Genomic DNA, 24,709 nt, shown 5'->3' with positions numbered 1-24,709 from the left:
CAAGAACACCCCTCTCAATCGCTGGAGGTGTTCTTCAAACGTTTTACTGAAAACAATGACATCGTCCATATAAATCAAGCATGTATCCCACTGCAAGCCCGACAAAACCAACTCCATAAGTCGCTGAAACGTCGCTGGAGAGGAGTGAAGTCCCCTGGGTAACCGGTTAAACTGGAACAGCCCCCCTGGAGTCCGAAATGCTGTCTTAGGTTTCGACTCTTCGTCGAGCGGCAACTGCCAAAACCCCGATAACAAATCAAGAGTCGAAAAATATCGCGCACCAGACAATGCATCGAGGGACTCATCCATCCTGGGGAGCGGATACGCGTCAGCCACAGAGATCTTATTCAGGCGATGGAAATCAACGCAGAATCGCAGGGACCCGTCCTGCTTCTTAACCAGCACAATAGGCGCTCCCCACGGGCTAGAGGAGGGCGAAATAATATCGGCTTCTAGCATTTCGTTAACAGCCGACTGAACATGTTCCTTCTCCACGGGACTCAGTCGGAAGGGATTTAGCTTGACCGGCGCCGCATCGCCCGTTTCAATGTGGTGGTGCAACAAATCTGTGCACCCAATGTCATACTCATGTTTACTGAACACATCAGAGAATTCTATGAGCAACTCGCGCAGCGCACCCAACTGCGCCGCCGACAAATCGTCCGAGGCGGCGCATAGCGAATGGACCCACTCAAGGTCTTCCCCTGGCTCAACGTTCCGCGCGGGGCTCGAGCCCACCTGCGCAACCAACCCATCATCCACAGGGACCCGCGCCGCGTGAGCCAGCACGGTGCCCTGTGGAATGACAGCCGGCCGCGACCCCGCGTTCAAAACCATCACAAACGGATCCCTGTCAGCCCGCACCAAAGTGTGAGCCACCGATAAATCAAGACCCCCGACAGCCTTGTTAGAAGGACCCAAAAGCATACTTTGTTCCGAAGCCTCCCTCACCCATGGTTTCCGCAACCGGAGGGGAATCAACATCTGTGAACCCGGGGGCACATGCACGGTCTGTGTCGCCACCGCTTGTATCGTAGCGCACGCCGTCCGAATGTCAGTAGGGCTCGTCAAAAATGCAATCCGGCGACCCGATGGCAGTTCAATGCATCGTTGATCGATAAGAATTTTAATGGGCATTTTAGCCAAAAAATCAGTGCCCAAAAGACACGGAACCGCCAAAGAAGACGAAACGAAAACGGGTCCCGACAATTTGATATTTCCAATGCAAATGGACGCCCTAATCTGACCGATAATGCCCAACGATCCCCCATTAGCGGCGTAAAATGGCACATCCACTGGAAGCAGCGGACGACATTGGACTGGGAGAATATCATAAATGAGGTCCGATATAATAGTTGCCGATGCCCCCGTGTCCACTAACACCCTAATCTCGACCCCATCAATAGATCCCGTAACAACGGACGAACCCGCCGAAGCAGCCACAATTCTATGCCCCAATTCCGCCCATTCGATGTCTCCCTGGTCCCGGCCGAACCCCCCTCGCCGAACCGAATCCCCGAACCTTAACCGGCCCTCCTCCGCCGCAACGCGGCGTCCCATGTGTGCCGAATAAACAGGCCGAGCGTGTGAGGTGCCGCGACTTGCCGGGGATTGTAGAGATGACTTGGGATCTCGGTCGTCGTCCAGCCGAGCACCCATGGCGCGCTGACGCGGAGCGCGGCACCCGGACGCCACGTGGCCCCGGAGGCCGCAGTTATAGCACGTGACGAGGGTCGGAGTAGATCTTGGATGCTCCGACTTTCGGCCCGATCGCAGAGGCGACCGAGCCCCCGGCCTCCAGTCCCCTGGTCGTCCCGTGGCGAACGCCTCCTCTCGTGGGCTGACGACTTGGGGTTCGGTGACCACCGAACCCGGAGCTGCGACGACAGCAGCGTTGCAACCAACTCCTTGTTTCCGTTGTAGGGCCTCGTGCGCTTGAATACTCGTGGCGACTCTCAAAGAAGAAATATCAATCTCGTCAGCTGTGTTGATAGGGACCCCCAGGTCCTGCGCCAACTTAAGCAGCTGCTCCAAAACCATCGCGTCTTGGCCCTCCTCGTCCATCCGAGGGAACGCAGCATCAGCAAGAGCCAGCAACGCCGTGCGATAGGCCAGCGCGGTCTCCGTGGCCGCTTTCCGTCTTGCGTAGAAATGATGGCGGCACGCCGAGGGAGGTCCGTAGACCCTGGCCAACAAACCCAGCGCATCCTTCAGCGTGGAGCGGTCCGACTTCCGTGCAGACCTGAAGGCCGCGAGCGCGTCGTCGTCCAGCAGGGCAGGCAACGCCCGCAGCGCCGTAGCATCGGACCACGCTGACATCTCTTGATGCGCCAAAAACCTTCGCTGAAATTTGCCCCAGTCTCCGCCTTCCGCCTTGAAGGCTGACAACGTGGGCAGACGCTGCTGAAAAATGAAGTCATCCGCCTCGTGGTTCCTCTCCGCCTCTCCGTCGGTGTGTAAGATGGCGGCTCCAGCGGCAGACGTAAAATGGCGGACCCCCTCGCGCGCTGATGACGTCGATGCGCGCGCTTGGGAACCCACCACCACGTGGCGCTCGCCGTTCCCGCCAAAAGTAGGCCCAGGCGCAATGGCGGGAATCCCCCATTCGTTTTGGCGGGAATCTGCGGGGCGACCTTGTAAAATGTCCCCCACCGTCCCCGCTCCTCCCGACGAGCTGATCTCCGCCAAGATGGACGCGGCGGCGAGCAGCAGCTCCGCCAGTCGGGAGTGCGCCTCACGAAGCACGGCCTCGGTCCCCGGTCGCTCGGCCGGCGCCGTCGACGGATCCTGTAGCGTGGGCAAGTCTTCCTCCTCGCCCCCCGCCACCAGCGGCCCCGAGTCGTCCAGGTTTTCCTCGCGGTCAATCCCGTGGGTCCTACGGGTCTTCCTTGTCTCCATGCTTGGAAGCCCGTTTCACTTCTGACGCCAGATGAAGTATTGGAAAATGACGGCAGGAAACTCCTTGACGGGAACACACTTCTTTTATTAAATCTTGACTTGTAACAATACAACGCGTGGCCTCTCTTCTTCACAATGCGCTTCTCTTGACTCTGGATTCTGTGCTGCCGGCTCTCTGTGCCTCGTGTAGACTCCGCGCCTCGGCTACACTCCTCTCTCGCCTCGTGTAGACTCTGCGCCTCTGCTACACTCTCCACTCGCCTCGTGTAGACTTTGCATCTCTCTCGCTGGCTACACCGTATGCATACTCGGCTCGTGTAGACCTTCCTCTCTCGCTGGCTACACCGTATGCATACTCGGCTCGTGCAGACCGTTCTCTCTCGCTGGCTACACACTATACATCACTCAGCTCGTGTAGACCGTTCTCTCTCGCTGGCTACACACTATACATTACTCAGCTCGTGTAGACCGCTCTCTCTCGCTGGCTACACACTATACATTACTCAGCTCGTGTAGACCGTTCTATCTCGCTGGCTACACACTATACATTACTCAGCTCGTGTAGACCGTTCTATCTCGCTGGCTACACACTACACATTACTCTCCATTACTCTCCTCTACTCTCCATTACTCTCCTCTACTGGCTCTATCTCTGCACCTTCGTCTTCATTCTTAGATGGTTCCACTTCTGCCCCCTGCTCCTCTGTGCATCACCTTATATACCCCTTCTTCCCGGGAGACGGAGCGGATGCGGACCTCAACGTCGGCACCGCTCCTCAGTTACCCAATCCACACGCGCTATCCCTACGATCCGGTTCCGCTCAGCGCGTGTTTCCACTCCCCGACCAATCACACCGCGCTGCTACCCGATCACTCCCTCTGGGCGCGTCACCGGCACACAGCCAATCAGCAGCACTACCCCCACCCGCGCACTGACGCCTGCTCCTCCCCGTCAGCGCGCGTCACCACACACACACCCGTACATACGCGCTGGCACACGACATATACACCCAGCGCGTATCACCACTACACAGGTAACGAGCTGAGATTAGGAGCACACTCTTAAAGGGAGTGCTCCTAATATCAGCTTGTTACCTGTATAAAAGACACTTGTTCACAGAAGCAATCAATCAATCATATTCCAAACTCTCCACCATGGCCAAGACCAAAGAGCTCTCCAAGGATGTCAGGGACAAGATTGTAGACCTACACAAGGCTGGAATGGGCTACAAGACCATCGCCAAGCAGCTTGGCGATAAGGTGACAACAGTTGGTGCGATTATTCGCAAATGGAAGAAACACAAAAGAACTGTCAATCTCACTCGGCCTGGGGCTCCATGCAAGATCTCACCTCGTGGAGTTGCAATGATAATGAGAACGGTGAGGAATCAGCCCAGAACTACACGGGAGGATTTTGTCAATGATCTCAAGGCAGCTGAGACTATAGTCACCAAGAAAACAGTTGGTAACACACTACGCCGTGAAGGACTGAAATTCTGCAGCGCCCGCAAGGTCCCCCTGCTCAAGAAAGCACATTTACATGTCCATGTGAAGTTTGCCAATGAACATCTGAATGATTCAGAGGACAACTGGGTGAAAGTGTTGTGGTCAGATGAGACCAAAATGGAGCTCTTTGGCATCAACTCAACTCGCTGTGTTTGGAAGAGGAATGCTACCTATGGCCCCAAGAACACCATCCCCACCGTCAAACATGGAGGTGGAAACATTATGCTTTGGGGGTGTTTTTCTGCTAAAGGGACAGGACAACTTCACCGCATCAAAGGAACGATGGACGGGGCCATGTACTGTCAAATCTTGGGTGGGAACCTCCTTCCCTCAGCCAGGGCATTGAAAATAGGTCGTGGATGGGTATTCCAGCATGACAATGACCCAAAACACACGGCCAAGGCAACAAAGGAGTGGCTCAAGAAGAAGCACATTAAGGTCTTGGAGTGGCCTAGCGCAAATCTGTCTGTCTGTCTGTGTGTCTGTCTGTCTGTGTGTCGCCGGACCATACGCAGTTTCATTGGACGAAATGTGAGGGATTTGCGAGACACGATTGGTCCGTTTGGTTTTCCTAGCGCTGCGATTGGCCCATTGGCCGACCGGCGCGGCCCACGGCGGTTGCCCCTGGCAACGGCCAGCGACGCCTTCGCTGCGGGGTGGACGCCATTTTGAATTCCCGTTAAAAATATGCGCACGCATTAACACGCGACTCTGAGGTAAATTCATCAAAGTTTCACGTCCTCCTCACTCCCCCCCCCACCCCAATGTGTGCAATTACCATTATAGGGTCGGTAGATAATAAAATTATAGCGATTAGACAGTATTATTGTAGCGCGGGGGGGGGGGGGGTAACAGCCCCAGTACCCAGCCTCAGCTGGGTAGGCAATCTAGGCGAGGCCGGAGGCTCTGCACGGTACTAGGCCTCGACACCCCACCCGTGTCAAGCGACGACTTTGTGGTATAAACTCGATATACCCGGCGTTGCCCGGGGGGAAAATACATTTAAAATCTTCTGAAAACTTTAAAACATTACATACCAATGAAAATACAACTGTGTAATTACTTTTAAACCCGACGCGCCAAGAATCGATTCTCTGAATCGCGCAAAGGAATCGAAGGTTGTAGATTCCTTTAGATTCGGACGATTCCCGTTTACTATAAGTTGGTTAAAGTCGATATAAACTGCTACGAACGGGAAATATCCGGCGTTGACCGGGGCAAAAATGTAATTAAAAACTCCTGAAAACATTACAACATAACATACCAATGAAAATGAAACTCTATCATTCAAAATGTAAACCCCCAACATGCCAGGAATCGATTCTTTGAATCGCACAAAGGACTAATCGAAGGTTGTAAATTACTTTAGGATCGCGCTTCCTATTTAATATAAGTTGGTTATAGAGTTGATATAAACTGCTACGAATGGGAAATATCCGGCGTTGACTGGGGCAAAAATATAATGGTGAGGGTGTGATTGGTAAGGATGAGTAGTGAGGGTGAGTGGTGAGGGTGAGTGGCGGTTGTGAGTGGCGATTGTGAGTGGTGATTAGTGAGTGGTGAGGGGAGGTTGAGTAGTGAGGGTGAGTGGTGAGGGTGAGTGGTGAGGGTGAGTGTTGAGGGTGAGTGGTGATTGGTGAGGGTGTGATTGGTGAGGATGAGTGGTGAGGGAGAGTGGTGAGGGAGAGTGGTGAGGGTGAATGGTGAGGGTGAGTGGTGAGGGTGAGTGTTGAGGGTGAGTGGTGAGTGGTGATTGGTGAGGGTGTGATTGGTGAGGATGAGTGGTGAGGGAGAGTGGTGAGGGAGAGTGGTGAGGGTGAATGGTGAGGGTGAGTGGTGAGTGGTGAGGGTGAGTGTTGAGGGTGAGTGGTGAGTGGTGATTGGTGAGGGTGTGATTGGTGAGGATGAGTGGTGAGGGAGAGTGGTGAGGGAGAGTGGTGAGGGTGAATGGTGAGGGTGAGTGGTGAGTGGTGAGGGTGAGTGTTGAGGGTGAGTGGTGATTGGTGAGGGTGTGATTGGTGAGGATGAGTGGTGAGGGAGAGTGGTGAGGGAGAGTGGTGAGGGTGTGATTGGTGAGGATGAGTGGTGAGGGAGAGTGGTGAGGGTGAATGATGAGGGTGAGTGGTGAGGGTGAGTGTTGAGGGTGAGTGGTGATTGGTGAGGGTGTGATTGGTGAGGATGAGTGGTGAGGGAGAGTGGTGAGGGAGAGTGGTGAGGGTGAATGGTGAGGGTGAGTGGTGAGGGTGTGTATATATGTAAGGTTATTAAGAAATATATTTTTCACCCGGGCAACGCCGGGTACTTCTGCTAGTGCTCTATATTACTTTAAAAGTGGGAAATTTCACGATTAAATTTTCACGTCCCAAAAATAAAATCGGCATTCTTATGCCGGTTTTAACCAAAATAAGCAAAATTTTCATAGCTTTCTTTTTCAAAAAAAAGTTCATTCATCAATTGTATTTACCCTTAGTATGCTATGTATTAGATTAAAAGTGGAACATTTTATGATTAAATGTGCACGTCCCAATATAGAAAATCGGCATACTAACCTATGCCGTTTTTGGCCAATAATGGACAAATATTTGCAACTTCATTTCTCAACAAAAGTGCAATCCTCGGGTGTGCTTAGCCTTAGTATCCTATATATTACGATACAAGGTGGGAAATTTCACGCCGGGTACTTCCCGCGAGTACTCTTATATGAGCACACAACTTCATCCGTGATGAACCCTGCACTTTCCTTCGTTTTCATGCAGGAGGCGCTGCAAACCTACTCGCCCCCTACATGAACGACGGAGGAGTAGGGACAGACGTTCGATCGCGTTGGAATCGATCTGCACACGGCGGTCTTCTGGCACGGCCAGCTCTGTGTTGCCTTATCTCCACCCCGCGATCCCAACCAGGTGAAAGTCCGCATCGAACCGAACCCCGGTAAGGCCATTTACCTCACGACTAGAGAAATTTCACACGAAATGTTGCTTTCAATGAAGTCTTCCAGATGTAAAATGACATAAGCTTTAATGAAGAAATACAATTATCTAATTCAAAAATAATACAATTCAAAGTTGTTTCATTTTAAAACTTCTAAACGGAGCATCGGGTGCTTGCGTGGATGTGTCGTTCGTGTGAATTTTTTTCGTGACTTTCCTGGCTCAAGGCCGTAAATGGTTGTGAGGGGCACCGCAGGCGGTCAGGCTTGCTTCAACCCATGGTTGTCAACATCCAGACGTTAATCGGCAAGGACCATTTCTCGTCCTAATTCGACAAAATCTACGTCAACACGTAATACAAAATTATAATTCGTGTTGTTGAGAATGTATCTCCTCTACGTGTAACTTTTGAGTGGTATGCCTTGTAACTGATGAATGATCCGAGTGTGCTCCCTATTTCAAAGACAATGAGTTGCTCCAGAGGGAGATGCTTCCTGAAAACACAAAAGTACCCTTTGACCTGTATCACAAGAACAATGAGTCTCACCTGAGTGATCTGTACAGGTTACTTGCAAAACACACACTTTGTCCTAACATCACTTATTCAATGTTTGACCCTTATAGACAAAAGGTTACATGTACGAACCCAATCAGACAAGTATTCATTCTAAATTATTGACAGGCATATTAACACAATTTAATTACTGCACTGAAATATACTGCATTAGGTTACATCCTATTATCAAGAAGCTAATTAAAAAAATACGCACCGTCTGCTTAACAGAAATTTCACACGAAATGTTGCTTTCAATGAAGTCTTCCAGATGTAAAATGACATAAGCTTTAATGAAGAAATACAATTATCTAATTAAAAACAATACAATTCAAAGTTGTTTCATTTTAAAACTTCTAAACGGAGCATCGGGTGCTTGCGTGGATGTGTCGTTCGTGTGAATTTTTTTCGTGACTTTCCTGGCTCAAGGCCGTAAATGGTTGTGAGGGGCACCGCAGGCGGTCAGGCTTGCTTCAACCCATGGTTGTCAACATCCAGACGTTAATCGGAAAGGACCATTTCTCGTCCTAATTCGACAAAATCTACGTCAACACGTAATACAAAATTATAATTCGTGTTGTTGAGAATGTATCTCCTCTACGTGTAACTTTTGAGTGGTATGCCTTGTAACTGATGAATGATCCGAGTGTGCTCCCTATTTCAAAGACAATGAGTTGCTCCAGAGGGAGATGCTTCCTGAAAACACAAAAGTACCCTTTGACCTGTATCACAAGAACAATGAGTCTCACCTGAGTGATCTGTACAGGTTACTTGCAAAACACACACTTTGTCCTAACATCACTTATTCAATGTTTGACCCTTATAGACAAAAGGTTACATGTACGAACCCAATCAGACAAGTATTCATTCTAAATTATTGACAGGCATATTAACAAAATTTAATTACTGAAATATACTGCATTAGGTTACATCCTATTAACAAAGCTAATTAAAAAAATACGCACCGTCTGCTTAACAGTGTATGTACAACGTACTAATGCACCATTTAAAACGAGTCGGCCATTGCATGCTGGCATCTGGGTCAAAATGTAGCAAATTCTTAAAACATTATCTACAAACTCCACAACTGAGATGCCACATCAACCATCGCCCCCTACTGACAGGCTCTTGTCCACATGCAGGCTGGTGCACGGCCACCACCTTGTGCCACACAGGGGCAGCTGCTACCTGGGAATGCTCTTCGAGTATTTGAGACGAGAAACGAAATAGAACTCATTCTAGATTTGAAGCTTTCGTGACTGCAAGGATTCATATTCTTAGGTTTTTTTTAGTAAAGTCACGTAGGCAAAACATTAAAATTAATGAAAGTAAAATAAAATAAAAATCACGACGTTTCGGAGGCAACACAAGTCTCCGTCATCAGGTGGGACCGTCACAGCCAGATTTGCTGCATCAAGTGAGGCAATGATTCAAGATGTAATCCCTTAAAAGCAAGTTGAGGGGGGAGGAAAAGGGGGGAGCTCATCAGAATGTGGTAGCCAATGAATGGAATGTATCGGGAGGGAGGGGGGCGGGGCTGAAAGACGGCACGACGTGCCACATAGAACGCATCGGGAGGGGGAGGGGGGGCGAGGCCAAAATAATGCACGACGTGGTACACGAGAGTCGGCAGCGTGGACGTGGTTGTGCGCAAGCAACTACTGCTGCACACGCCAACGCATTGGACAGAGAGGGGGAGGGGAGGCCAAAAGAGAGTGTGGGGTGCAAGTGTACGTGGACATGTGTGTGTACAAGCACCTGTTGATACACATGATAGAAAAGAACGAAAATGCCCATGTTTATACCAGTGCTGGCTGAACAATGAAGAGAGTACTGTTAAACACTGGGGATGTTAACACTCGGTAAAGTAAAGTAAAATAGTGCCTGTCAGATAAGATGGTCCAAAAATGTGTAATTAAGTCTTTTTTGCGTGGTTGATAACATCTTTCCAATGATTACTAAGTTTGTACCCATCATCACGGTTGAAATTATGTCTGTGTTTGTATATGTATAGAACTCCGAGTTGCCGAGGCGATTAAGCAAGCACCATATAAATGCAATTGATAACATAGCGAATGCTTGGGAGCTTATTGGCTCTCGCTCCTGGTTAGAGATCTACCCAACACACAGGTCCACACAGACTGGCCGCTCTTACTCTGCAGGTTGAACCTAGGAATTGAGTGTTCAACTTCATTCTTGTCGTAAAAAGCCTGTCACAAAGGTGCGTCTATTGGAGCGACATCGTCACTGGCTTACACATCTACCGGGTCTCCATTTGACTTTGTATTGTCTCGGAGGAAGTCCACCCACACCTCCACTTCCACAAACTGCTGGGAGTTGCCTCGCTCTGCTTCACAGTAAGAATTCTCCTCCTGCTTCACGTTGCCTCCATCGATGTGAAGGTCCGATTTTGGAGTTGAATCTTCATCTTCACATTTTACCTTCACTTCTTCGCATTTCATCATCACTTCTTCACTCTTCACCATCACTTCTTCACGTTTCACCTCGATACCTTTAAAAGCGTCCAAGCTGGAATTGTCTTCCGATTCTTGTTTGATGAGGGGTGGGCTCATTGCGGCACTTTGACTTTCGCAAGCTGATTTCAGACTCCACTCCTTGTGGATCTTCTGATGCTTGTGTGTTCTCTGGTGTCTTTGAAGATTTGATGACTGTGCAAACGCCTTCCCACACACACTGCACTTAAAGGGTTTCTCTCCCGTGTGTGTTCTCTGGTGTACTTGAAGATATTCTTTACGTGCAAATGCCGTCCTGCACAGAGTGCACCTGAAGGGTTTCTCTCCCGTGTGTGTTTTCTGGTGTATTTCAAGATGAGATGAAAATAAAAACGCCTTCCCACACACACTGCACTTGAAGGGTTTCTCTCCCGTGTGTGTTCTCTGGTGTACTTCAAGAGTATGTTTAAGTGCAAACGCCTTCCCGCACAGAGTGCATCTGAAGGGTTTCTCTCCCGTGTGTGTTCTCTGATGTGCTACAAGATGAGATGAAATTAAAAACGCCTTCCCACACACACTGCACCTGAAGGGTTTCTCTCCCGTGTGTGTTCTCTGGTGTATTACAAGATTAGATAACTGTGCAAACGCCTTCCCACACACACTGCACTTGAAGGGTTTCTCTCCTGTGTGAGTTCTCTGGTGCCTTGTCAAATGTCCAGGATGATCCGTGCTGAATGCACACCGGTCGCGTTGATGCCTTTTTGCACCGAGCCGCGCCGAGTGCCTTTGCTCCATCAGACCAATTCTGCAGAGGAAGCGACAGCTGCAGTCAGAAAAAAAGTTATATCCACGTCAGTATCGATGCACAGAGGAATGCATATTTACATAGTAACACATGACTTATAAGTCGACACTTATTCATATATTCATGATATAGTGAAAAAGTTTCCCAAATTCATCACAGGGGCTGTTCTGGCACACAATGAGAGGGTGAATGGTCATAAACATGCCTGGAAGCCCTCGTATCTTCAAAATGAATGTTAACCCAAAACTCCGAGCACACAATTTTAGGCTGTCTAGCTACAAAAGGAATATTTATGAAAGCTAAATTTAGCTGACATAGCAAAAGGTGTTGAAAATAATACTATTTGTGTTATGCAAAAATGCATAAATTAATGTTCAATCGCAACTTAGAGGTGTGAAGCCAGCCAGGCTCACGATGTCCTTGCACGCTGGAATGAACAGATCTGACTTCAGCTGCATGTGTGTGCTGTGTTAACTTCTTGACTGTTTCCATTCTTATAAAGTTCCAGAGGAAAACAAAAACAAACTATTGTTGTGATACAGCATAACCTCGGTGTTCAATAGAGTTAATAGACTTAACTGCAAACACAAACTTTACACTGTCACACACTGGCATGGTTAAGAGGTATGTCTAGACCCATGCCTAGCCACCTTCATCCACTCACTATTAATGCTTCCTGACTCCACAAAGTAATTCAATGAGGATTAATCAACATCGCCGAGGCTGCGTGTCTCTCTTGCTCCCCGTGGAGAGATGTTAACTACCTCTCCTGGCATACAGGAAGTCGTGGATTCATCACAACCATGACGCCTGCTGTATATTTAGTTTGTGTGTCTTTCTCTCTTCCCGTGGTCGCGTGGATTTCCCTCCGGATCCCCCGGTTGTCCCCACTCCACATGCAGAGAGTGAACAACGCCACGTGTCCAGAGTGAACACCGCCACGCGTCCAGAGTGAACACCGCCACGCATCCAGAGTGAACACCGCCACGCTGTTGACAAGCCTCACCTTGTTGTTGTTGTTGTGGGCAGGTCGCTTCTGAAAACAAGAGCGGTACAGCAGCTCAAGCGGGCGTGGCCTGGTAAAAAATGAAAAAAAAAGTGTGACTATTTCAACTAAAACAAAGTTACAAAGTAGCGAGCCAGGTGAAGAGAAATTAAAACTTAAGCAAGATACTCTTTGGTTCTTTCGGTAAAGTCACGTAGAATAAATAAATAAATTACATAATAGTTTCAGTTTCATTTATTTGGTATAGCCCCGTGAGCCATTCGGCTCTTGAATCGGATGCAACCGCAAAAAACAAAAACATGAACGAGAAAACATCTTAAAGTGACTATGTGACTGTGCAAACATGAAAATCCAGGGAAAACAGCAAAATATTCCACAAAAAGCACCTAAAACCAACGCTGTGTGCAAATAGCATACGACGTTTCGATTGCAACACAAGCAATCATCATCAGGTACAAATGAAAGAGAAAAAAAACCTAGTAATCTTAGAAATGTAATGCAATACAACACAGAGAGTCAGCTAACATAACAGTCAACACCCCACCTGGTTGATAACGTTCTTCCAAAGATTGCTCAATTTGAGAGAGAGACAAAACACAGACACGGAGACACATAGACAGACACATAAGCACAGAGAGATGACACAAAGACACAGAGAGAGAGAGAGAGACACACACATAGACACACAGAGAGAGATGACACAGAGACACACAGAGAGAGACACACACATACAGTGAGGGAAAAAAGTATTTGATCCCCTGCTGATTTTGTACGTTTGCCCACTGACAAAGAAACGATTAGTCTATAATTTTAATGGTAGGTTTATTTGAACAGTGAGAGACAGAATAACAACAACAAAAAATCCAGAAAAACGCATGTCAAAAATGGTATGAATTGATTTGCATTTTTTCTAGATTTGAAGCTTTCGTGACTGCAAGGAATCATCTTCTTAGGTTTTTTCGGTAAAGTCACGTAGAAAGTAAAATAAAATAAAAACAAAAATCACGACGTTTCGGAGGCAACACAAGTCTCCGTCATCAGGCGGGACCGTCACAGTCAGATTAGCTGTATCAAGTGAGGCAATGATTCAAGATGTAATCCCTTAAAAGCGAGTTGAGGGGGGAGGGAGAGGGAGGGGGGAGCTCATCAGACTATGGTAGCCAATGAAAGGAACGTATCGGGAGGGAGGGGGGGCGAGGCCACAAGGGTGGGCGATGGACGTGGAAGCGCTTGTGCGCAAGCGGCCAATTACTGCACACGCCAACACAATGGAGCGATTGTGCGCAAGCGACCAGCCACTGCACCCGCCAACACAATGGGCAGAGAGGAGGAGGGGAGGTCTAATACACATGTAGTACTCTTATGACTCGTTCACACCGGAGTTGGAGGCACACTTGTTTATTTAACACCACACGTTGTGACATACACACTGAGGGGGTATCGGCCCCCTCACCCGTCTATCTGAGGACACACCTCTAGGCTAAACCTAGCCTGCCTCAGAGTCCTCCTCTCGTGGACTAGGGGAGGCTATCTTGGCCCGACACTGGTCAGTCGGGCCCGGTACTCAGAGTCCAGACCAACCCTGGCTCTGGCTCTGGCACCACGCCACTGACTCGAGCCTGCGCGGTCCTGACAAGGACGGCGTAGCAGGGGGAGACCAGGGCTCTATCTGGGACGTCTTCCGTCTTCTCTTCTTAGCTAACCAAACTCTCCCTAGCCCCCCGATACATTTCCCTTTTATACCTGAGGGGTGGAGCCCCGGGGGATCGTAACGTCCGAAGCGCGGACGTCGTAGAGGGCACCTGCCCGTGCACTGACGTAGCCCCGCCCACTGTGCTAGTTTCCCGTTGGATCCCATACATATCAGCTCGACACATATTCCCTCCGTAAGACCCCTACATCACCCCCCCCCTGTACAGCTCGCAGCCGTCCCGGCTGCAACATCGACAATAAAAGTTTATTCAGCCCTCGATACCCCAGCGTGTGCCTCATTTTTTTTTTTTTTGAACAATAACGCAACGAGCATAACACCAGGAAGAAAGAAAAAAAAATAATCCGACGAACCCCCCCCCGCGAATAAATACGAAAACCGTAGGACGAGCGTATATACACGTGTATCTTTACCTGGAGTCCCCCTCCAGCCCCCCCACAGACGACGCACAACACACACAACACACACAACACACACAACACACACAACACAATAATCGTACAACGCAGCGCGGCACGTGCCGGGAACACAGCACGGACGCCCCACACCGTGAGCACAACATGCGAATGTACACCGGAAGAGAAAGCACAAAAGACCCAAAAAAAAAATTTTTTTTTTCTTCTCTCTTTTTTTTTCACAAGAGTCTGCGCATTTTTGCGCGCGTTCTCGCCGCCGGCCCGTCACACGGGACAGGCGCGGCCGGCAGGTCGTCGGCCGGCAGGTCGTTGGCCGGCAGGTGTTCGTCACAGAGCGAGTCTGTTGCCGACGTCGCAAGACCCTCAGCATCCCCTGCGGGGGTCGTCGGGCGTGAGCCCGTCACTCCCGGTGCGCCTGGGGGTGGGACAGCCGGCAGCACGTTAGGCGGGAGCAACGGAGAAGACCCCTCTGAGTCGGACGCCCCCCCACATGCTTGGCCACGCGCGTGTGTAGTGGGATCTCGCACCGCAACGAAGGGTTTTAGCCTGGCAGGGTGTACAAACCACCGGCGCCTCCCCCATTGAATGCGCACGCACTGAGGTCTCAGGACCTCAACCACCTCGACGGGACCCCGCCACGGTCGCAGCAGTTTAGAGGAGGACGCGAGCGGTACCTGGGGACAGTGCAACCACGCCCTGTCCCCCGGCTTCCACTGTATTACATGCGCGCGACCCATTCTGAGGCGCTCATTAGCCCTCTGCCGCCTGGCAGAATTTTGCATGGCAGCATCCCGAGCCTCCGTTAATTTTTCCAGGTTGAATTTAACGTGTTCGGCCAATTGAGTCTCTCCGTGCGGCGCCGGGATCTGCAGTTGGGCCTGAACAGGTGGCTCCGGCTCGCGGCCGTACATAAGGAAAAAGGGGGAAAATCCCGTCGCAGTATGGGGGGCCAACCGGTATGCTGACAGGACCCCCTGAATTTTCAAATCCCAATCCGTCTGTGAGTCAGAAACGTGCTGCGACAGCATCGACGTGATGGTACGATGCAACCGCTCGACCATCCCGTCGGTTTGTGGGTGATATGGAGAGGTGCGAATCTTTTTAGTGCCAAGGATGTCACAGACCTGTTTGAGCAATTTGCTTGAAAAATTTTTACCCTGGTCAGTCAGCAGCCTCTCGGGAGCACCTTTGTCAAGGACGTATCCCTGGACAAAGGCCTCCACGATGGCTGCCGCCGACTGGTTGGCCAGGGGCCAGGCCATAGGCCAGCGCGTGAAATATTCAACCCCGGTTAGCAAATACCTATTTCCCCTAGGGGTGGCGGGGAACGGTCCTAGAATGTCCAGCGCGACGAGTTCGTTCACCCGGGAAACCCTGATAGATTGCAGGGGCGGGTTCGACTCCTTCGCTGGTGGTTTGCGCTGCGCACATCTAGGGCACGATGCTAGCAGATCCCCGACATCCCTTGTCATGCCCGGCCAAAAGAAATCAAGTTGGAGCAAGGCCAGGGTCTTTTGGGTACCCAGGTGGAGGAGGCGCTCGTGAGCGGCCCACACCACCCTACCCCGTAACCCCGAAGGGACCACTAGCCGGTGGCGATGGGATTTCCCGTCCCAATGCATTAACAACCCACCGAGCATTTCCCATGCGTCGGCATCACCCCTCCCCCGCCCCCGGTCCCCGACGCGGCGGCGCAACGCAAGGAGGGAAGTATCTTCCATTTGCAACCGGCCCCATTCCGTAGCAGGCAACCCCAACAGGGAATCAGAACCCTGTTGTGCGATAGAATTAGTCATTGATGCTGCATCATCAGCAGCCGCCAAGACCGGGACAGGCAATTCAGCAGGATGCCTGCACCGACCCGACCCCAGGAGGCATGCGCATTCGGGGGTGGTCGGCATGCGTGACAGGGCGTCCGCGTTGGTGTGGCGAACGCCCTTACGGTACGTGGTCTGAAAATCAAAATCCTGGAGAACCTCCAGCCATCGAGACAATTGTCCCGATGGTTGTTGGACTCGCAGGGCGTACTGTAGCGCTGCATGGTCTGTACGGACGGTGAAACACTGTCCGTACAGATACGGCCGGTACTGCTGGATGAAGTAGACAATTGCCAGCAGTTCCCGACGCGTGACACAATATCGTTGCTCCGCCGGAGACAACACTCGGCTACCGTACGCGACCACCCGTTCGACGCCCTCGACCACCTGGGACAGCACGCCCCCAATACCCGTGTTGCTCGCGTCAGTATCGAGCACAAAGGGTTTTGAGAAATCAGGATAAACCAGGGGAGGGGCATTAACCAGAGCGTCCCGAAGTGAGCGAAACGCAGCCTCCTCCTCCTGTCCCCAATGGAAACGGACCCCCTTTGACGTCAAAGCGTGCAGGGGTTTAGCAATGGTGGCAAAGTCCGCGACAAAACGTCGGTAGTATGACGCGAAACCCACAAAGCTCCTGACCTCTCCCACCGAGGTGGGAGTCGGCCAGGAGCTGACGCACTGCGTTTTGGCGGGATCGGTAGCAATACCCGAGCGCCCTACGATGTGCCCCAAATAACGTACCGATTCGCGCAACAAATGACACTTTTGGGGTTTAAATTTCAAATTAGCAGCCCGCATTTTGAGGAAAACGGCCCGCAACCTCTGGAGATGCTCGTCGAATGTTCTGCTAAAGACGATAACGTCGTCCAAATAGATTAAACACGAATCCCACTGCAATCCAGCCAAAACCAATTCCATCAATCGCTGGAAAGTCGCCGGCGCCGAGTGTAATCCCATCGGCAACCGGTTAAATTGGAAGAGACCATGTGGCGTACGGAAAGCGGTTTTAGGCTTAGATTCATCATCCAGAGGAAGCTGCCAGAATCCCGAAAGCAAATCCAATGTGGAGAAGAATCGCGCCCCCGCCAAGGCGTCGAGTGATTCATCAATACGGGGAAGCGGGTATGCGTCAGCAACGGAAATTTTGTTGAGGCGGCGAAAATCGACGCAAAACCGCAACGATCCATCCTGTTTCTTTACCAGAACGATCGGTGCTCCCCACGGGCTGGTAGAGGGAGAAATGATATCGGCGGCTAACATGTCATCAACAGCCGATTTGACATGTTCCTTCTCGGCGGGACTCAGCCGGAAGGGATTTTGGCGTATGGGCGCGCTGTCACCAGTATCAATATGGTGACGCAGCAATTGGGTGCAGCCCAGATCGAATTTGTTTTGACTAAACACATCGGCGAATTCGCGCAACAGTGTCCTAAGTTTTTGACGCTCTACATCCGACAGGTCCGTCGATCCCGCACAAAGCGCCTCAAGCCACCCTTCATCGGTGTCCGAATGTGGAGTCGGCAGAGTGGCAGCATGCACGTGATTTGCGACAGACTCCTCACAGGGCACCGGCGTTGCGTGAGCAAGCACGGTCCCCTGGGGAATTACCACGGCCTGCGACCCCACATTGAGGACCGCGATGAAGGGGTCCCCGTCCCCCCTCACAATGGTCTGAGCGGGAATCAAATGCGGCCCGCTAACCCCAGCCCTAGATGGGCCGAGCAGGACACCCTGGTCCCCAAGACCCTTAGCGAAGGGCCTACGAAGCTTCAGGGGTACCAACATTTGTGCCCCTGGCGGCACGCGAACCGTCTGAACTACAAACGCGGGTACCGTCGCGAGCGCCGAACGATCCGTAGTAGGGGAAGGCAAAAACGCCATCCGCCGTCCCGACGGGAGTTCAATGCAACCCTGATTAATCATGATCCGAATCGGCATTTTGCCCAAGAAATCCGTCCCCAGCAGGCACGGAACCGCCAGCGAGGAGGACACAAAAATAGGGCCGGACAATTTAATATCACCGATCGAAATTTGCGCGCGAATCTGCCCCATGATACCCAGTGAGCCCCCGTTAGCAGCGTAGAATGGCACATTAACCGGTAGCAAGGGACGACTTTGGACAGGGAGAATGTTGTATATTAGTTCCGAAATGATGGTTGCCGACGCACCTGTATCGACGAGGATACGCACTTCGATCCCGTCAATATACCCTACTACGGCCGACGAGCCCGACGGCGCAGCTAGAACGCGATGGGCCAACACGGACCACTGGGCTGGTTCGAATTTGGTCCCCATAGTGGTTCGTGTTGGCCCCATGGCGTGCAATGTTGGCCCCCCGTTCGTTGCGGTGTGTACATGTGTAACGGGTGTGTGCTTTGGCCAAACATGTGGGGTGCCGCGACTCGCCGGGTCATGTCGGTGGAGCTTGGGAGGAGGAGGAGGGCCGGCGTCCCGGCGAGGCGTCGTCCCCCGCTGTCGAGGAGAACGGCACCCCAAGGCGACGTGGCCCCGGACGCCGCAGTTATAGCAGCGCGGGAGCGCAGGTGGTGAAGACGGGCGGTCGGGGCGGGTCGGGCCATCCCGGTCCGCCCGCGCTCCCATCCGTTGCTGCTGTCGGAAGTCGGCGGCGTAGACCTCCTCCGTCGGTGAGGTGACGGCAGCCACCGTACGGCCGGCAGCTGCCCTGCTGGCCTTCCTTCGCTGCGACAGGAGGTTGGCGTGGAGGAGGCGCGCCGCTTGGAGGGAACCCATCTCCACGTCCTCCTGCGCGACGATGGCGACGTCCAGGTCGTCCGCCAGCAGAAGGATCTTCTCGGTGACCATGGCGTCGACGCCTTGGTCATCCATACGAGGGAAGGCCGTCTTTGCGAGCGCCAGAAGGCTGGTACGGTAGGCGAGGGGCGACTCCTTCGCACCCCGCTGGCGGTCGTAGAATCGCTGCCTACACTCGGCCGATGGTCCGTAAACCCCAGCCAGCAATTGCAGCGCCATCTGAAGAGTAGAGCGCTTGTCCCTCGATGCGGACGTAAGAGCGGCGAGGGCGTCGCCGTCCAGGAGCGCCGGTAGTGCGCAGAGGGCTTCGTCGTCTGACCACCCCGCCATCTCTTGATGCGCGAGGAAGCGCCGCTGAAATCCCCCCCAGTCGCCCTCCTCAGCCACGAACTCCTTCAGCGGGGGTAGTCTTTGGTGTAGTGCCGCGACCGCCGTGGAGGACCGCACTTTGATGTCCCCGCGACTCGGCCGAGCGTCAGCACGAACGGCAGCTGTAATCGCCTGTCGCGCAGATAGTGACGCTCCGTCCGAAGGCGGTGACGCGGCAGCTCCAGCGGAGTCGATGTGCGATGGCGGGACTTTCAAAAGTGCCGACGTTAGAAATGGCACCTTCTACAAACAGAATGAGGGTACCCCTATGGGCTCCCCTTTGTCACCAGTTATAGCCAACATATTCATGGAAAAGTTTGAATCAGACGCCATCCAGACATCCACCCTGCGTCCTTCCCTGTGGAAGAGATATGTGGATGACACTTTCGTCATCTGGCCACATGGCCTCCCAGCATTGAACCACTTCTTGGACCACATCAATTCTAGACACCCATCCATCAGATTCACCATGGAAGTGGAGAAAGACGGTAAACTACCATTCTTGGATATTCTGTTTGAGAGGAGTCCTGACGGTTCCTTGGGACATTCTGTCTACAGAAAAGCCACCCACACAGACTCCTACTTGAAACCGGATTCCCACCACCACCCATCCCAAAAGAACTCTCTCATCAAAACGCTATACCACAGAGCACATGGCATTTCTGACAAACACCACCTGACCGGTGAATTAAGACATGTACATCGGGCCCTCAGGATGAACGGATACTCTGACCGTACTATCCGCCAAGCTGTCTCTCCCACCACACAGAAACAGCCACATGAAACTCCGACCAAAACCATCACGTTACCATACATAGCTGGCGTGACCAAAAAGATCTCCAAAATTCTAAACAAACATAAGATCCAAGTCCGATTCAGTACAGTGCATAAAATCCGTGATCTGATTCCATCCGTGAAGGATGTCGTTCCTGACTTACAGTATCCTGGAGTCTACAAATTGAGTTGCATTTGTGGTGATTGCTACATTGGAGAAACGAAACGTCATGTTTCTGATCGTGTCCGCGAGCACAAGTCAGATCTGAAACACGGCAGAACTGATTCTTCTGCCGTGGCCGATCATTGCTACAACTCGGTGGGCTCTCATGAAATTGTCTTTTCCGAGACCAAGGTTCTCTGCAAACCTCCCGGCTACCATCAAAGGTTTGTACACGAAGCCATACAAATATACAAACACAGACATAATTTCAACCGTGATGATGGGTACAAACTTAGTAATCATTGGAAAGATGTTATCAACCACGCAAAAAAGACTTAATCACAAATTTTTTTTTTGGACCATCTTATCTGACAGGCACTATTTTACTGTACTTTACCGAGTGTTAACATCCCCAGTTATTTTAACAGTACTCTCTTCATTGTTCAGCCAGCATTGGTATAAACATGGGCATTTTCGTTCTTTTGTCTATCATGTGTATCAGACCCCCCCTCCCCCTCTCTCTCCATTGTGTTGGCGTGTGCAGTAATTGGCCGCTTGCGCACAAGCGCTTCCACGTCCGTCCCCCACCCTTTTGGCCTCGCCCCCCCCCGCCCCCCCCTCCCTCCCGATACGTTCCATTCATTGGCTACCATAGTCTGATGAGCTCCCCCTAAGTTTGTACCCATCATCATTTTCGTTCTTTTGTCTATCATGTGTATTAGACCTCCCCTCCTCCTCTCTGCCCATTGTGTTGGCGGGTGCAGTGGCTGGTCGCTTGCGCACAATCGCTCCATTGTGTTGGCGTGTGCAGTAATTGGCCGCTTGCGCACAAGCGCTTCCACGTCCATCGCCCACCCTTTTGGCCTCGCCCCCCCTCCCTCCCGATACGTTCCTTTCATTGGCTACCATAGTCTGATGAGCTCCCCCCTCCCTCTCCCTCCCCCCTCAACTCGCTTTTAAGGGATTACATCTTGAATCATTGCCTCACTTGATACAGCTAATCTGACTGTGACGGTCCCGCCTGATGACGGAGACTTGTGTTGCCTCCGAAACGTCGTGATTTTTGTTTTTATTTTATTTTACTTTCTACGTGACTTTACCGAAAAAAACCTAAGAAGATGATTTGCATTTTATTGAGGGAAATAAGTATTTGACCCCCTCTCAATCAGAATGATTTCTGGCTCCCAGGTGTTTTGTATACAGGTAACGAGCTGAGATTAGGAGCACACTCTTAAAGGGAGTGCTCCTAATATCAGCTTGTTACCTATATAAAAGACACCTGTTCACAGAAGCAATTAATCAATCAGATTCCAAACTCTCCACCATGGCCAAGACCAAAGAGCTATCCAAGGATGTCAGGGACAAGATTGTAGACCTACACAAGGCTGGAATGGGCTACAAGACCATCGCCATGCAGCTTGGCGATAAGGTGACAACAGTTGGTGCGATTATTCGCAAATGGAAGAAACACAAAAGAACTGTCAATCTCACTCGGCCTGGGGCTCCATGCAAGATCTCACCTCGTGGAGTTGCAATGATCATGAGAACGGTGAGGAATCAGCCAAGAACTACACGGGAGGATCTTGTCAATGATCTCAAGGCAGCTGAGACTATAGTCACCAAGAAAACAGTTGGTAACACACTACGCCGTGAAGGACTGAAATCCTGCAGCGCCCGCAAGGTCCCCCTGCTCAAGAAAGCACATTTACATGCCCATCTGAAGTTTGCCAATGAACATCTGAATGATTCAGAGGACAACTGGGTGAAAGTGTTGTGGTCAGATGAGACCAAAATGGAGCTCTTTGGCATCAACTCAACTCGCCGCGTTTGGAAGAGGAATGCTGCCTATCACCCCAAGAACACCATCACCACCGTCAAACATGGAGATGGAAAAATTATGCTTTGGGGGTGTTTTTCTGCTGAAGGGACAGGGCAACTTCACCGCATCAAAGGGACGATGGACGGGGCCATGTACTGTCAAATCTTGGGTGAGAACCTCCTTCCCTCAGCCAGGGCATTGAAAATAGGTCGTGGATGGGTATTCCAGCATGACAATGACCCAAAACACACGGCCAAGGCAACAAAGGAGTGGCTCAAGAAGAAGCACATTAAGGTCCTGGAGTGGCCTAGCCAGTCTCCAGACCTTAATCCCATAGAAAATCTGTGGAGGGAGCTGAAGGTTCGAGTTGCCAAACGTCAGCCTCGAAACCTTAATGACTTGGAGAAGATCTGCAAAAAGGAGTGGGACAAAATCCCTCCTGAAATGTGTGCAAACCTGGTGGCCAACTACAAGAAACGTCTGAACTCTGTGATTGCCAACAAGGGTTTTGCCACCAAGTACTAAGTCATGTTTTGCAGAGGGGTCAACTACTTATTTCCCTCATTAAAATGCAAATAAATGTATAAAATTTTTGACATGCGTTTTTTTCTGGATTGTTTTGTTGTTACTCTGTCTCTCACTGTTCAAATTAGCCTACCATTAAAATTATAGACTGATCATTTCTTTGTCAGTGGGCAAACGTACAAAATCAGCAGGGAATCAAATACTTTTTTCCCTCACTGTAGGTACGTTTCTGGTGATTTGTTGTATTTGGTATACGTTTCACTCCTGTCGCGCGTGTGAGTGTTTATGTATCGTTTGTCGTTCTAACTTGTCTTAGCCCCCGTGCCCCTTACTGGATATTTGCTACAAATATAACTCCGTAGCTAGTGCAGTATAAATAAAGATTCTGATTGTGATGTTTAACAGAGTGACTGAATCCGCAATAATGAAACCGGCGTGGTACTGATGTTGCTGCTGCGTTCCTGGGCGCCGCGGCGATCTAGCTCGCCTGCTGTGCAGGAGGTTGTTGGTCCGATCCCGACCCTGACATCACATAGCAAAGGAGACGTTAACTACCTCGCCTGGTGTGCAGGAGTTCGTGGGTTTGATCCCGACCCTGACGCCACGGTGGCTATGAGATGTTAACTACCTCGCCTCGTATGCAGGAGGTCTCGTAAACAAAACGTGTACAATTCGTTACTAACCGCAGTACCACCAGTGTGTTGGAGCGCTAAACCCAATACTGCAACATTTACAATTTGAGTAACCCGTGACGTTTCGCTGGTAATTACATCCGGCATCATTGGGCGTTTTTTTTGCCAGAATTGTTAACGACACATCGACATATCATGGTACCTTTTCTGCCAGTATCACACTTTGATACTGACAAAAGGTATCCCATGAAATAGCTTCCCACACAACGAACTATATATGTTCTGATAGTGGCATTGTCTTTGTACTGTTCGCCTTTTGGCGTTCGCTGGTCTGAAACTGTTAGTGAGACTAGGCCATAAATAAGCTGCTGTCTCTGGTGTAGGCCAATCAGTTGCAATATTCTAATTAGCCAGAGTGCACCGCTGACTTGCAGAAGTGATGCTGGGTCCACAATCCTTCAATCAATGCTTCCAGATCTGAAGCCATCCTGATTGGCACCAGACAGTATCTCCCCAGTCCGAGCTTCCTTTTATGAATCAATCAATGAAATGTCAAGTCTGTTCATATATCTTAATGAGATGATTGATTTGGAGCAGTAATTAATTTAATCACCTGTAACTAGAGTATGAGGCCAAGTTCCATTGTAAAGACATGGATACCTTATGCATGGAAAGGTCAAATACACAATATCACCAGATTCAATTTCGATTTAAAGCTTTCGTGACTGCAGGGATTCATCTTCTTGGTTCTTGAGTTGTAGCCGAAACGTCGTGAGAATTATTTGATTTTATTATGTTTTATTTTTATTATTTTATTACTTCCCTTCTACGTGACTTTACCGAAAGAACCAAGAAGATCACCAGATTCAGTTTTTAGGAAGCAGATCATGGCTCAGACTCTCCCCCCCACCTCTCTCCCCCCACCTCTCTTCCCCCACCTCTCTTCCCCCCCCCCCCACCTTTCTCCCCCCACCCCTCTCCCCCCCACCTCTCTTCCCCCCCACCTCTCTTCCCCCCCACCTCTCTTCCCCCCCACCTCTCTTCCCCCCCACCTCTCTTCCCCCCCACCTCTCTTCCCCCCCACCTCTCTTCCCCCACCCCTCTTCCCCCCACCCCTCTTCCCCCCCACCCCTCTTCCCCCCCACCTCTCTTCCCCCCCACCTCTCTCCCCCCACCTCTCTTCCCCCACCTCTCTTCCCCCCCCACCTTTCTCCCCCCACCCCTCTCCCCCACCTCTCTTCCCCCCCACCTCTCTTCCCCCCCACCTCTCTTCCCCCCCACCTCTCTTCCCCCCCACCTCTCTTCCCCTCCACCTCTCTTCCCCCCCACCTCTCTTCCCCCCCACCTCTCTCCCCCCACCCCTCTTCCCCCCCACCCCTCTTCCCCCCCACCTCTCTCCCCCCACCTCTCTTCCCCCACCTCTCTCCCCCCCACCTTTCTCCCCCCACCCCTCTCCCCCCACCTCTCTCCCCTCACCCGTCTTCCCCCCCACCTCTCTCCCCCCACCCCTCTCCCCCCCCCCACCACTCTCCCCCCATCCCCCTCCCCTCACTCTGAGCC

At 51.2% G+C, this 24,709-nt stretch overlaps 1 protein-coding gene across 1 annotated transcript; it reads right to left on the bottom strand.

The window, feature by feature from the left end:
- Positions 1-9,364: 9,364 nt before the first annotated feature.
- Positions 9,365-12,237, bottom strand: LOC144738335 (uncharacterized). Its single transcript, XM_078621379.1, has 2 exons — positions 12,152-12,237; positions 9,365-11,163 (listed from the first exon to the last, which is right to left on the bottom strand). The coding sequence occupies exon 2, from the start codon at positions 11,133-11,135 to the stop codon at positions 10,140-10,142; it is 996 nt and encodes a 331-aa protein (XP_078477505.1). The 5' UTR covers positions 11,136-11,163; positions 12,152-12,237; the 3' UTR covers positions 9,365-10,139.
- Between the last annotated feature and the right edge of the window lie 12,472 nt (positions 12,238-24,709).

Source organism: Lampetra planeri, chromosome 81 (genome assembly GCF_965212315.1).
Source record: "Lampetra planeri chromosome 81, kcLamPlan1.2.h2, whole genome shotgun sequence".
NCBI lineage: Eukaryota > Metazoa > Chordata > Hyperoartia > Petromyzontiformes > Petromyzontidae > Lampetra > Lampetra planeri.
Note: the sequence above shows the minus strand (reverse complement) of the source record. Positions and strands in the feature narration are given on the sequence as shown.